This window comes from Prionailurus viverrinus, chromosome D4, assembly GCF_022837055.1.
Source record: "Prionailurus viverrinus isolate Anna chromosome D4, UM_Priviv_1.0, whole genome shotgun sequence".
Classification (NCBI taxonomy): domain Eukaryota; kingdom Metazoa; phylum Chordata; class Mammalia; order Carnivora; family Felidae; genus Prionailurus; species Prionailurus viverrinus.
The window spans coordinates 15,453,841-15,467,485 of NC_062573.1; the positions used below are offsets into that span (position 1 = coordinate 15,453,841).

The window sequence follows — 13,645 nt, forward strand, 5'->3', positions numbered from 1 at the left end:
TTGAGTCCTTTCTCCTTTTTCTCTTGATAAATCCGGCTAAAGGTTTTAAACCGTTTTTTTTTCCCCCCAGAGAACCAGGTCCTGGTTTCATTGATTGGTTCTATTGTTTTTTTAGTTTCTATATAATTTATTTCTGCTCTAATCTTTATTATTTACTTACTTCTTCTAGACTTAGGTTTTGTTTGTTCTTTTTCTAGATTCTTTAGGTGTAAGTTTATGTTGTTTATGGGAGATTTTTCTTCTTGAGGTAGGCCTATATTACTATAAACTTCCCTCTTAGAACCACTTTGGCTGCATCCCACAGGTTTGGACTGTTGTGTTTTCATTTTCATTTGTTTCCATGTAGTTTTTTATCTTTTTTTAAATGCTTATTTATTTTGAGAGAGAAAGAGAGCAAGGGAAGAGCAGAGAGATTCCCAAGAAATTTCTGGGCTGTCAGTGCAGAGCCCAATGTGGGGCTTGGTCCCATGAACCATGAGATCATGACCTGAGCCGAAATCAAGAGTTAAGACGCTTAACTGACTGAGCCACCCAAGTGCCCTACTTTTTTATTTCTTCTTGATTTCTTGGTTGACCCATTCATTATTTAGTGGCATGTTACTTAACCTCCATGTATTTGTGTGCTTTCCAGATTTTTTCTTGTGGTTGACTTCTATTTTTATAGTACTGTGGTCAGAAAAGATACATGGTATGACTTCAGTCTTTTTGAATTTGTTGAGGCTGGTTATGTGACCTAATATATGATCTTTCTGGAGAATGTTCCATGTACTTGCAGAGAATGTATATTCTGTTGTTTTAGGTTGGAATGTTCTGAATATATCTGTTAAATCCATCTGTTCCAGTGGGTCATTCAAAGCCACTATTTCCTTGTTGATTTTGTGTTTAGATGATTTGTCCATTGACGTAAGTGGGATGTTAAAGCCCCCTACTATTATTGTATTACTATTGATTAGTTCCTTTATGTTTGTTAGTAAAGGTTTTGTGTATTTGGATGCTTTCATATTGGGTGCATAAATATTTACAATTGTTATATCTTCTTGTTGGATTGTCCCCTTTATTATTATGTAGTTTCCTTCTTTGACTCTTATTACAGTCTTTTTTCTTTTAAGTTTATTTATTTTGAGAGAGAGAGAGAGTGTGCACTACACCTGAGTGCACAAGCGGGGGAGGGGCAGAGAGAGGGAGAGACAGAATCCCAAGCAAGCTCTGTGCTGCCAGCATAGAGCCCAGTGTGGGGCTCACATCCACAAACCGTGAAATCATGAGTTGAGATCATGACCTGAGCCAAGATCAAGAGTTGGATGCTTAACCAACTGAGCCACTCAGGCACCCCGACAGCCTTTGTTTTAAAGTCTATGTTGTCTAAGTATTGCTACTCCAGTTTTCTTTTGACGTTCATTTGCATGAGATGTGTTTCTCTACCCCCTCACTTTCTTTTTTTTTAATGAGTGTTACTTTTATTTTTTTTATTTTCTTTTTTTTTACTTTATTAAAAAAATTTTTTTTCAATATATGAAGTTTATTGTCAAATTGGTTTCCATACAACACCCAGTGCTCATCCCAAAAGGTGCCCTCCTCAATACCCATCACCCACCCTCCCCATCCTCCCACCCCCCATCAACCCTCAGTTTGTTCTCAGTTTTTAAGAGTCTCTTATGCTTTGGCTCTCTCCCACTCTAACCTCCTTTTTTATTTTTTTCCCTTCCCCTCCCCCATGGGTTTCTGTTAAGTTTCTCAGGATCCACATAAGAGTGAAACCATATGGTATCTGTCTTTCTCTGTATGGCTTATTTCACTTAGCATCACACTCTCCAGTTCCATCCATGTTGCTACAAAGGGCCATATTTCATTCTTTCTCATTGCCATGTAGTACTCCATTGTGTATATAAACCACAATTTCTTTATCCATTCATCAGTTGATGGACATTTAGGCTTTTTCCATAATTTGGCTATTGTTGAGAGTGCTGCTATAAACATTGGGGTACAAGTGCCCCTATGCATCAGTACTCCTGTATCCCTTGTCTACCCCCTCACTTTCAATCTACAGGTGTCTTTAGGTCTGAAATGAGTCTCTTGTAGGCAGCATATAGATGGGTCTTGTTTTTTTATTCATTCTGTCACCCTGTGTCTTTTGATTGGAGTGTTTAGTCCATTTACATTCAAAGTAATTATCAATAGATACGTATCTGTTGCCATTTCATTACGTGTTGTTTCTGAAATTTTTCTCTGATTCTTTCTTCTCTTTCTCTCTCTCACAGTTTACTGGTTTTCTTCTTCCTTTTTTTTTTTTTAAGGTTTATTTACTTATTTTGAGAGAGAGAGAGGGAGGGAGAGGAAAAGAGAGAGGGAGAGAGAATTCCAAGCAGGCTTCACACTGTCAGCAGAGAGCAGGATGTGGGACTCGATCTCATGGACCTTGAGATCATGACCTGAGCGGAAATCAAGAGTTGGGCACTTAATTGACTGAGCCACACAGGTGCACCAGTTTTCTTTAGTGATGTATTTGGATTTCTTCCTCTTTATTCTTTACATGTTTATTAAAGGTTTTAAATATATGGTTTCTATTAGGTTTGTATCTAATGTCTTCTGCATATAGCAGTCTGTATTCAGCTGATGATCATTCAAGTTTGAACCCTGTCTTTTTTCCTCTCCTCCCCATATTTTAGATATATTTTATTATATTTTATTTGTGTGTGTGTGTGTGTGTGTGTGTGTGTGTGTGTGTGTGTGTGTGTGTATTTTTGAATGTTTATTTGTTTTTGAGAGACAGAGAAAGAGCGCAAGCAGGATTGGGCCAGAGAGAGAGGGAGACACAGAATCCAAAGCAGGCTCCAGGCTCTGAGCTGTCAGCACAGAGCCCAATACAGAGCTCAAACCCACAAACCATGAGATCATGATCTGAGCCCAAGTCAGAGGCCCAACTGACTGAACCACCCAGGTGCCCCTTATATATATATTATATGTAATATAATATATATTACATGTAATATATATATGCGTAATATGTATATGTAATATATATCATAGATATAGCATATATATATTATATATATTAATGTTTATTTTTGAGAGGGAGAGAGACAGTATGAGCAAGGGAAAGGCAGAGAGAGATGGAGACACAGAACCCAATACATTCTATGGACTCTGAGCTGTCAGCACAGAGCCCAAAGTGCGGCTTGAATTCATGAGCCATGAGCTCATGACCTGAGCCAAAGTTGGATGCTTAACTAACTGAGCCACCCAGGTAGGTGCCCCTTATATTCTTTTATTTTGTGAATTCCTTGACTGATTTTTTTACAGAAACATTCATTTTTATTGCTTTTGTGTTTCCTTCCTTTATACTGTCATTTTTGGTCTCTCCACTCAAAGAGCCCCCTTTAATATTTCTTGCAGGCCTGATTTGGTTGAACTCTTTTAGTTTTTGTTTGTCTGGGAAACTCTTTATCTCTCCTTCTGTTGCTGGATAGAGCATCTTTTGTGGCAGATATTTCCCATTCAGCACTTTGAATATACCATGCCATTCCCTTCTGGCTTACAAAGTTTTTGTTGAAAAGTCTCCTGTTAGCCTTATGGATTTTCCATTGTAAGTAACTGTCTTCTTTTTTTTTTTTTTTTTTTTTTGTTGCTTTAAAAATGTTTTCTTTACCACTATATTTTGCCATTTAATTACAATATGTCTTGGTTTGGGTCTGCTTTTGTTGATTTTGATTTGAGTTCTCTGTGCCTTCTGAATCTGGATATCTGTTTCCTTCCCCAGATTAGGAAATTTTTCGGTTACTACTTCCTCAAATAAATTCTCTGCCTCCTTTTCTGTCTCTCTTCTTCGTCTGGGACTCCTATACTATGAATGTCATTGCATATGATGGAGTCACTGAGTTCCCATTTTGCATGATTCTTTTTTCTCTCTTTTATTCAGCTTGATTACTTCCTATTACTCTGTCTTCTAGGTCACTAATTCATTCCTCTTCTTCCATTCTTCTGTTCATTCCATCAAGTGTGTTTCTCATTTTGTTTATTGAGCCCTTTATCTCTGCTATATTATTCTTTATCTTTGTGCTAAGGGTCTCAACTCATGTCTTCCACTATTTTTCTTAAGTCCAGTGATTATCCTTATGATAATTGCCTTAAATTCTCTATCAGTAATGTTACTTATATCTGTTTCTCTTAGATCTCTGGTCATGGCCTTGTCTTCGTATTTCATTTGGGATAAATTTCTCTGTTTCCTTGTTTTGTCTGCTTCTCTGTGTCTGTTTCTGTGTGTTAAGAAAGTCAGCTATGTCTTCTGATCTTGAAAGTAGTGACTTTATGAAGAAGAGGTCTTGGAGTGCCCTACAGTTCAGTCTCCTCTGTTCACCAGAACCTGGCACTTCAGGAGAGTATCCTATATGTGCTGCTATGTGTGTAGTCTTCTGTAGTATCTGAATCACTTTTCCCTTCAGTGCAGTTGTTTGCACTGATTCTCTGCCTGTTGTGGGCTGTGCTTGCTCTCTGTGGTGTTAGTGGGGCCCAGGCAGGGTGGGCATGCCTGCCGGGGAACTTGAGAGCAAGTGGTGGTGTTAGCAAAATTTGTGCTGGGTCACTAGTTCTATACTGGATTTCCTGAAGCACTATGGTGGCTGGGGGCTGCGTGCTGGTGTTGCTGGGGGCATGAGGCTGGCCATGGTATGCATCAGTGGCTGGGACTAATCTGAACCCGGTGGCTGGGCACGGTGAACTGCGATGGCTGGGTACTGCATCTTTTTGTTGTAGTTTATTTGTTGTTTTAGTTTCCTATTGCTAGTTTGACAAATTACCACCAATTTAGTGGCTTAAAACAACATGAACTTATAGTTCTGGAGGTCTGAAGTTCAAATCAGTTCCATTCTGTTAAAATGATGGTGTCAGCAGGTGTGTATTCATTCTGGAAGCTGGAGGAGAGAATCAATTTCCTTGTCCTTTCGAGTTTCTAGATCCTACTAACATTCCTCAGCTTGGGCCCCATCCTCCATCTTTGAAGCTCGTTGGTTTAACTGCTGCTTTTGTCCTTGAATCTCTCTCTAACCCTGATCTTCTTGTCTCTCTCTTATGAGGACCAAGGTCACTACATTGGGCTCATCTGGATAATTTTGGATAATCTCCCTATCTTAATCAATTGCAGAGTCCCTCTGCCATGTAAGGTAACATGGTCACAGATGGATGTGGACATTTTGGGGGGGCCTGTTTTTAGCCTACCATACTTGTTCTTATAGATCTATTGAAAATGACTAGTTTTTCTGTGTTCTTATATTTGGGTACACTTTGCCAAACTCCATTATTTGCATGTGTTTTTCTCTTGTTTTCAAGTGATTTCATACTTGTTTTCAGTTGATTCTCTTAGATTTACTGGAAGTTGCGTTATTCCCTTTCTTCCTAGTATTTATAGCTCATTTTGTTCTTGCCTCTCTCCATGTCATCTAGAATCTCATAGCTAATGCTAAATAATAGCTATGAGAACATGCATCTTTGTATTGTTCTTGACTTTACTAGAAATTGCTTCATTATTTTACCAGCAAGGATGGTGGTTTCTAATAAACACTCTTAAATTAACGAGTTTCTATCAAATTAAATCTTAGTTGACTAAGATTTTTAGTCAGGAACATGTATTAAATGTGTTAACCATAATGGATATAGAAGTAACCATGTGGCCTTTCCCTTTTAATCTATTAATACTTTCCCAATAATGATCACCTCTGTATTCCTGGAATGAATCTTCCTTGATCATAGTGTATTGTTCTTTGAAGGTACTGCTGACTTATGTTTACACATATTTTATTTTAGGTTTTTGCATTTATAATGATAAGTGAGTTTGGCATAGTGTGTTTTGTAACTGCTTGCACAATTTTGGAATTGTGGATATCCAGTCATCTTGAGTAAATTGGGAAACTTTCTACCTTTTTGTATGGTCTGAAACTTAAATAGTATTGAGGTTATCGGTTTTTGAAAGTTTCATAAGTATAAAGTTCCTTGGACTACTGCTAGTTATCTTTAAATTCTGTACCCAATAGTGAGATTCCATTATTCTGAAACACCTGTACTTTCTTACCTACTCTGTCTTACAACATTTGAAGTACAGCTTGTGACCTGTGGAACAGGTTTTCTCTGGGCAAAGCTGCCCAATCCATAAAGAAGGGTCACATCTACCAATGTGGCTTCATTCATAGGAACCTGTCAGGCCAGGGGTTTACACAATAAAGGCTTGGTTCCCTTGAGACTTTTCTTTTTTTCAGGTGCTTTGGGAGTTATCTTTATGATTTATTAATCATGGCAGTGTTGCTGTGAAACTTCTTAGCAAATCGTTTTTCAGTTCCTCAAAGAAGAGCACTTCTCAATGCTCTGCTCAAGTGTTGCTCCCTGCTCAGAATTTGAAATTGATACTTACCTGTATAAATGAGGTTGTCTAAGCCCGAATTGCAGTTTTAGGTTAGTAAACCAGGGGAGTTTGCAGTGACTGGATTTAAGTAATTTTTAAAAGGGATCCTCTGACTGGGTATCTTTTGATTTTAAATCTTACATTAAGATTGAGTTTACATAAATGTAAAAGTGGTGTTTCTCAGACTGCCACCACTAATTTCTAAATTAAAGTACTACTGAAATTGTCCTGTGTAAGTGATTCCATGACAAGATAGCATTCTATTTTATAGATTTTATTTTTTAAGTAATCTCTATACCTACTGTGGGGCTCAAACTCACAACCCTGAGATCAGGAGCTGCATGCTCTATAAAAGGTAGCATGTTTGTATAGAGTGTAAGTTGATTTCTCATTCTTTCCCCCCTGCAGTAAAACAGATCATCAGTAACATTTCAATATTTAATGAAACCTGCTTGAGATGGAGAAGTACAAAAACAGCTGATACAGAGGAGATGTATTCAGTAAGTTACTCTATGTATAGATGTTGTCTTGTGTGGGAGGCTTAAAAAATACCAGTGAACCTAAAAATCTACTTCTACAGCTGTGATTATCAATGGCGGATTGATAGTGGCAATTGCAAGCACAAGCAAGAAGATGGGCACTTTAGTGCATATTTGAAGAGAGAGACCTTGGGGATTGATGAGTAAGTCATGAAAGTTTCTTTGGGCACGTAGCCCGATGCAGAGCTGATGCTCACACAGGATCCGTGGAAGGAATCCATGGCTTTTGCATGTGTCTCTGACCAGGGTATGAACATATCATCTAGGGAGCCAAGGGGAATTTTTGAAACTAGATGCAGTTGTGAATAAGAAAGGTAAAGCCCGTGGGATGAGCTGCTACTAGAAGAATTTAAGTGGGCAGAAAAGTATGTGTATTGGCCCCTGTACTGGGATATTCCAGGAAAATGGAGGGAATGTCAGAAGGGGGCAGGCAGAGGAGAAGAATCCTGCCGAGGTTTTACCAGACCAGCTTGGGGTTTCCTAATTCAGGTCCTGCTCTGGAGAAGGCTTAGTTCAGATTCCTCTTTCTTTCTTTCTTTCTTTCTTCCTTCCTTCCTTCCTTCCTTCCTTCCTTCCTTCCTTCCCTCCCTCCCTCCCTCCCTCCCTCCCTTCTTCCTTCCTTCCTTCCTTCCTTCCTTCCTTCCTTCCTTCCTTCCTTTTGTTCTTTCTTTCTTTCTCTTGCTTTCTTTCTCTCTTTTAACTTTTATTTAATGTTTATTTAATCTCTCTTTTAACTTTTATTTATTTAATGTTTTATTTAATGTTTATTTAATTAATAATATTTAATAGAAAAATATTTTATTTTTGAGAGAGAGACAGAGTGTGAGCCGGGGAGGGGCAGAGAGAGAGGAGTCACAGAATCTGAAGCAGGCTCCAAGCTCTGAGCTGTCCACCCAGAGCCCCGTGTGGGGCTTGAACTCACAAGCTGTGAGATCATGATCTGAGCAGAAGTCGGATGCTTAACCAACTGAGCCACCTGGACGCCCCTTCGTTTTCTTTCTAGGAAAATGTTCTGTGGCTTTGCTCCTGTAGTTTTGCTCATTGTATATGAGCAGACTTTCACATTGCTCATTGTATATGTGAGAACGAGACCAAGAAAATTGTTAGTACTGGGGCCTCGGCCTTTCGCACATTTTGATTTAAAGCTATTTTTATTGCGCTGATATATCGTGGCGACAGTATTTATGGTATTACGTCTCTAATATTTGTTTACTGTTGTATTTCACTTTTTGAAGGAACTTTAGAGTTAAGAGCCAGATTGCTCATGAGAAAAGGTTTGGAGGCATTTGGAGCCTTCCAGGCCAGCCATTCACCTAGTGAACTTTTCTGTGTTTCAGTTCCACATTCAGGGCCAGAGATGGTATCAGAAGGAATTTTCCCAGGAAATAATCTTTAATATCACTACCAGCAGTCAGGCTCCCGAGGTGTGCTTGGACCTGCATCCGGGCACCAACTACAGTGTCCACGTCCAGGCTTTGTCTTCTGAACTTCCTGTGGTCTTCTCCCTGACAACCCAGATAACAGGTAAATCTTGAATAACAGCATTTGGATGAACGAAGTCACCACAGAGCCGTAGATGGGCCCAGATAGAGAGAAACACTATTGCTTCCTATCATTAAAGAATGAACTTGAAGAGCGAGAAGAAAAAGGGCGTGGAACTGGAGAGACTACTGTAACTGTGACTATAATATTTTATTCCTTAAAAAGACAGCTGAAACAAACCATTAATGCGAATTAAATCCGGCTAGCGTGTCTATGAATGCTGGTTACATTCCTTCTGGATATTTGAAATAGTTCAAACATTTCATACCTAAAAAGAATTTTCTCTCATTAGTACTGTTTCTCAGTAACATGAGTTAATCGTCATTCTGTCGCAAGTGCCTCAAGAGTCTGTCCTTTCCAGGGAGAAGTGATAGGCAGTCCCACTCTGGTCCCTGGAAAATTCACTTTCCTCTCATTTTCTTGTCTCTCTTCAAATCTGGGAGAGTTGAGCTAAGACTCGGAGTATTGCCTTCTTGTTTCTTACTTCACCGAGCAATTAGAAGTCATCACGGAGGACTTGCCTCTCCCAAGTCTCCCATTGCTACTCTCGTGCAGAACCGTGTGTTCTGTCTTCTCTCTGGTCCCCGCTCCTCAGGCGACTGCTCCCCTCAATGGGTGTGTTGGATCCCATCCCTTCCTGCCCAGTCATCATCCCCAGTAGAGAAATCATCCCAGCACTGCACAAGCATGTTGTAGGATCTCCATTTTTAAATGAAAACCAAAGAAACTAAAAAACTCACTTCCTTTGAGCCCGTATTCCCCCCAGCTACTTCTTTTTAAAAATTTTTTTTTTTCAACGTTTATTTATTTTTGGGACAGAGTCAGAGCATGAACGGGGGAGGGGCAGAGAGAGAGGGAGACACAGAATCGGAAACAGGCTCCAGGCTCTGAGCCATCAGCCCAGAGCCTGACGCGGGGCTCGAACTCACGGACCTCGAGATCGTGACCTGGCTGAAGTCGGACGCTTAACCGACTGCGCCACCCAGGCGCCCCTCCCCCAGCTACTTCTTTCAGCATCCCCTTTACCATAAAACTCCTTGAAAGAAGTGTCTGTTCTATAGACTCCACATCCTTACTTCAGGTACTTCCTTTAACTGTTTCCAAACTGGAGGTGGTTGTCCTGGCCACACTGCTTTACTGAAAGTGTCTCCATCTTGCAAAATCCGCTGCCCAATTTTGTTTTTATTTAATTTTTATTCCCTCCCCCCCCCCCCCCCCCCACCATAGCATTTGGCATTCCTGCCTTCTTGAAATACAGTTTCTCTGGGCTTTTAGGTCCTCCTGCCTCACTGGCTGCTCCTTCTCAGTCCTCTTTGCTGGCTCCTCTTTGCTCAGTCCTCTTTTACGGATGCCCTCTCTGCCTGTTCCTCTTCCTTTTTCTTCATTATCTACCCCCTCTGCCCAGCTAAGACTATTGCCTGTATGCTGAGGATTCCCAGATATGTATCCTAGTCCCAGATTCTCCCCTGAGTGCCATGCTCATATATCCAGTCACCTTTTAAACAACTTCTTGCACACCCAGTTGACAAGTCCAAGAGGATTTTGATTTCTCAACTCTTCTCTCACCTTCAAAGCCATTTTCCGTCCAGGCTTCCCTATCTTGGTTATTGGCATTCCTGTTCACCTGTTGCTCAGGCGAAAAAGCTTCTACCCTTCCCGACCAACTTCTGCTTTTGTTTCTAAAATATATTTGGAATCCACCCACTTCTCTCCATCTTCACCTTCACCACAAAGCAACCTTATCCAAGTCAGCAACCTCTTGCTTGGACTCCTACACTGACTTTCTTACTGGTCTTTCTGCTTTCATGGGTGCCTGTCAGTCTCCCACCCCTCACCCCCACTCCCAAGTGTGGTGAGACCATAACTTTAAAAAGATGGTCTGAGTCTGACTTCTGACTCAGAAGTCAGAGTGATCTTTTAAAAATGCATAGGAGAATGTGTCATCCCCAGCTCAAAACCGTCCAATGAGTTTTCATTAGCATTAGAATAGAATCCACGTTCTTACCGTGAAGCATGGAGTCTGGCTCCCTGCCTCCCTGACTACATCTCTGCTCTCTCTGTTTCTAGCTAGCATCTGCTGCCCTCCTGCCTTCTTCGCTGTTCCTCAGATGGGTCAAACCTGTTTGTGCATCCAGGCCTTTCCATTTACTGTTTACTGTTCCTGGTGCACACTCTGCACATGGCTTCTTTATAATCATCCAGGTCTCTGCTCAGATGCCAGTACCTTAGAGAAGCTCTCCCTGCCCGTCCTTTCAAAAATAACCTCCGTCTCCACCCCATCATTCGCTATCCACTTATCCTGTGTGAATTTCATCATAGAACTTGTTTTCAGAACTTGTATTTAAAAAAATTTTTTTAACGTTTATTTATTTTGAGAGAGAGAGCGGGGGGAGAGAGAGGGAGGGAAGGAGGGAGGGGCAGGCTGCAAGAGCAGGGGAGGAACAGAGAGAGAGGGAGACAGAATCCCAAGCAGGTTCCAGGCCGTCAGTGCAGAGTCCGACACAGGGCTTGAACCCACAAACCATGAGATCATGACCTGGGCCCAAATCAAGAGTCGGATGCTTCACCGACTAGGCCACCCAGGCACCCCCAGAATTTGTGTTTTTTAGTTTACTTGTTTATTTGCTTTTCCCCAACTAAGCTCCTTGAAGGCAGAGATGTAAAGATAGTGCTGGCACATAGCACAACAAACCCTGAATGGCCATTGCATGGTATTGGCATTGAGGGGATGGCTGGTGAGTTAAGAAAGGCTTTCAAAAAAAAAAAAAAAAGAATTTACTAAGTTTTAGGCTGGAAGGAGAAGTAATGTCCAATTGGGCATCTCTCTGTGGTGACTTAGTCAAATGAATACCTATTTAGTTTCCTGCTCTGTGGTCCTTACCATGTTTGGCTGGTTTGTACTGCTGATTTAAATCAGTATTTCAAATTTTTTGAGTTGGATAAGGGAGTCTCTTCTTGAGGAGACATTTATTTTAATCTTGTTTTGTAGGCTAACTATAGCCCCCTTAGCTGAAGCGCCCTGTACTCATGGCCACCAGGGGACACTGTTGAGCTATTTAAGTCCATTGAGACCCTTCAAAAAGTTCTTTGTGACAACGGCTGCATATTTTCCAACTCTACCCTACTTTAAAGAATTTGAAATTTTAAAAAAGTGAAAAATTCAAGTTGTTATGATCTTTTCAAAAGGTAAAAAACAAACAAAAAACCACCCAAACTCTCTTTTTTTATAAAAGGGGAAAAAAGAGAGCCTTATGTGTTGATAGGAAGAGGTATGCCTTGATTGCCTAAGATATGGCTGTGTTTCAATAAAATCCTGAACTTTTCAATCTTACCAGAAATGTGAGGCAAGGGATTTGGGCCTGGAAAACTCAGCAGCTGATTTCCCAGAAGGAAAGTGAATGGAATTTCCCTTCCGAATGCCTTACATTAAACTAAATCTTCCTGATGGGAACAGGATGAAGAGTAGTGCTTTAAATATATCGCTGACCTCAGAGGAGGGTGCAAGTTCTAGGCACGTTGAAGGGCAGAGGAAAGTGTTGGAGTGAGAAAAGGAGAACGTGTTGGCCTGAGGGCGGGGGGGGCGGGGGGGGGGGGGGGGAGACCAGGTCCTCTCCCAGGGCTTGTGCCTCAGGGCTGACAGGCTCCCTCAGGTAGAGCCCAGTGAGCTGAATTCCTCAGAAGAGCTCCACTACTTACACTCCTTTTAGGACAGGGTAAAGAGCAAACTCCATCCTTGGTGTAGACCCAGAGTCAGAAGAGCTTTCACACGTTGGTTATGCTATTTTCTAGCCAAGTCAGAAAGCTTGTCTTCCCATAGGGAGAGAGAAAAAACCAGAGAGGGGAAAGTGGGGGACGGGGGAGAGAGAAAACAAATGTGTGTGGAAAGGTTAAGCTAAACCACTTGTGTACACAACACGGTGATAATTTGAGGTTGAATATTTATTATAGAGTCAAGAATGCTGGAGGAGAAAAGGGAAGAAAGGATGTCAAGGAAACCATTCCTTCCCATCTCTGCCTGCATTCGGGAAAAGAAAAAGAGAATGTACTTTTTTCAGATATTCAGGAAAGCAATCAAAAACATAGGTATGTCCTGAGCATTAGCAGACTGTCCCTTTAATGGAGAGAATGGAGAGGTCTAGTCAGGGTAGCTCTGATTCCCCCACAGGACTAGAAGCCACAGCCCCCACGTCTGATATCTCCTCTCTTCCTATTGGGTGTCCCCAGAAAGCACTGTACAGGACCAAGTCTGGTGAGTTCTTCTGCCAGAGGCTTCTCGTCCGTGGTTGGCTACCCATAGACTTCCCAAGGACAGTGCACCCCTGTGTCCTCTGAGAACCCTATTTCCTTGGGCTTTTTCCAGGGTACCACACTTATTCCTGCTGGTCCCCCTCACTCCCAGGGGGCAGAAGCTGCAATAGAGGTCCGGAGAGGGACTGGCCTTCATCCCAGCTGTTCCTGTGTTTGTCTGGACTCTCTGAGAGTCTTTCATGGGCACAAGTTCTTTGACATCTGGGTACGTAATGTTAGACCAGAAGGAAGGTATGGCCCTTCCATACCTCCATGGGCCACCTATTCTCTCATTCCCCGAACTCTCCCAGCTACTTTCTAGCAGATCTAAATCCCAAACCTCCAAGTGAATGGCTATGTGGGGATGGGTATCTCCCAGTTCCCCTCACTGAAAGCATCCACACCCTGACCTAGGCCCCATGGAGACAAGATGATACACCGCAGAGGAAAATAGGCTGGGTGTGTTATTTTCTTGTATTAGCGTTAGCTTTTACAAAATATGAATGAGAACATTTCTTTACATCAGAAGCCTAAAAACCAGAGTTTCTGTGTGTGGTGGAAGAGTGTGGGAAGGGCATGGGGTGATTTAACAATTTAACCCAGCAAATATTTATTGACTGGTTATGTACAAAGACCTGTGCTAAGTGCTGAAGCGGGGGATGTAAAGATGAAGAGAAGATTGTTCCTTTTCCCCGGAAGGCCAAGTCTCACAACTTCATTGATAGGGGGAATGTAGCCAGCCTTGTAATGGCTGCTGACTTATGGTGCAAGCTACCATTGTTTCTGTTGCTGTTAGTTTCAGTTGATCATGCCTCCCCAAGTGTGCAGTGTGATCTGCTGGGGAGGTGCTGAGGATTCAAAAAGAACCAACGCGGTGTCTTTGTATGTA

The 13,645-nt window shown here is 41.6% G+C and overlaps 1 protein-coding gene across 11 annotated transcripts in view; it reads left to right on the forward strand.

Annotated features, from left to right (window-relative positions):
• Positions 1-13,645, forward strand: part of SUSD1 (sushi domain containing 1) — a 276,094-nt gene that overhangs the window by 91,888 nt on the left and 170,561 nt on the right. For all 11 annotated transcript variants that reach the window (XR_007146102.1, XR_007146104.1, XR_007146105.1 and 8 more), the window contains exons 11-12: positions 6,797-6,888; positions 8,265-8,451. Coding sequence is in view for 5 of the 11 variants with exons in the window: in XM_047829141.1 (XP_047685097.1) it covers positions 6,797-6,888; positions 8,265-8,451 (279 nt within the window). In the remaining 6 variants the exon portion in view is untranslated. The remainder of the gene's footprint in view (positions 1-6,796; positions 6,889-8,264; positions 8,452-13,645) is intronic.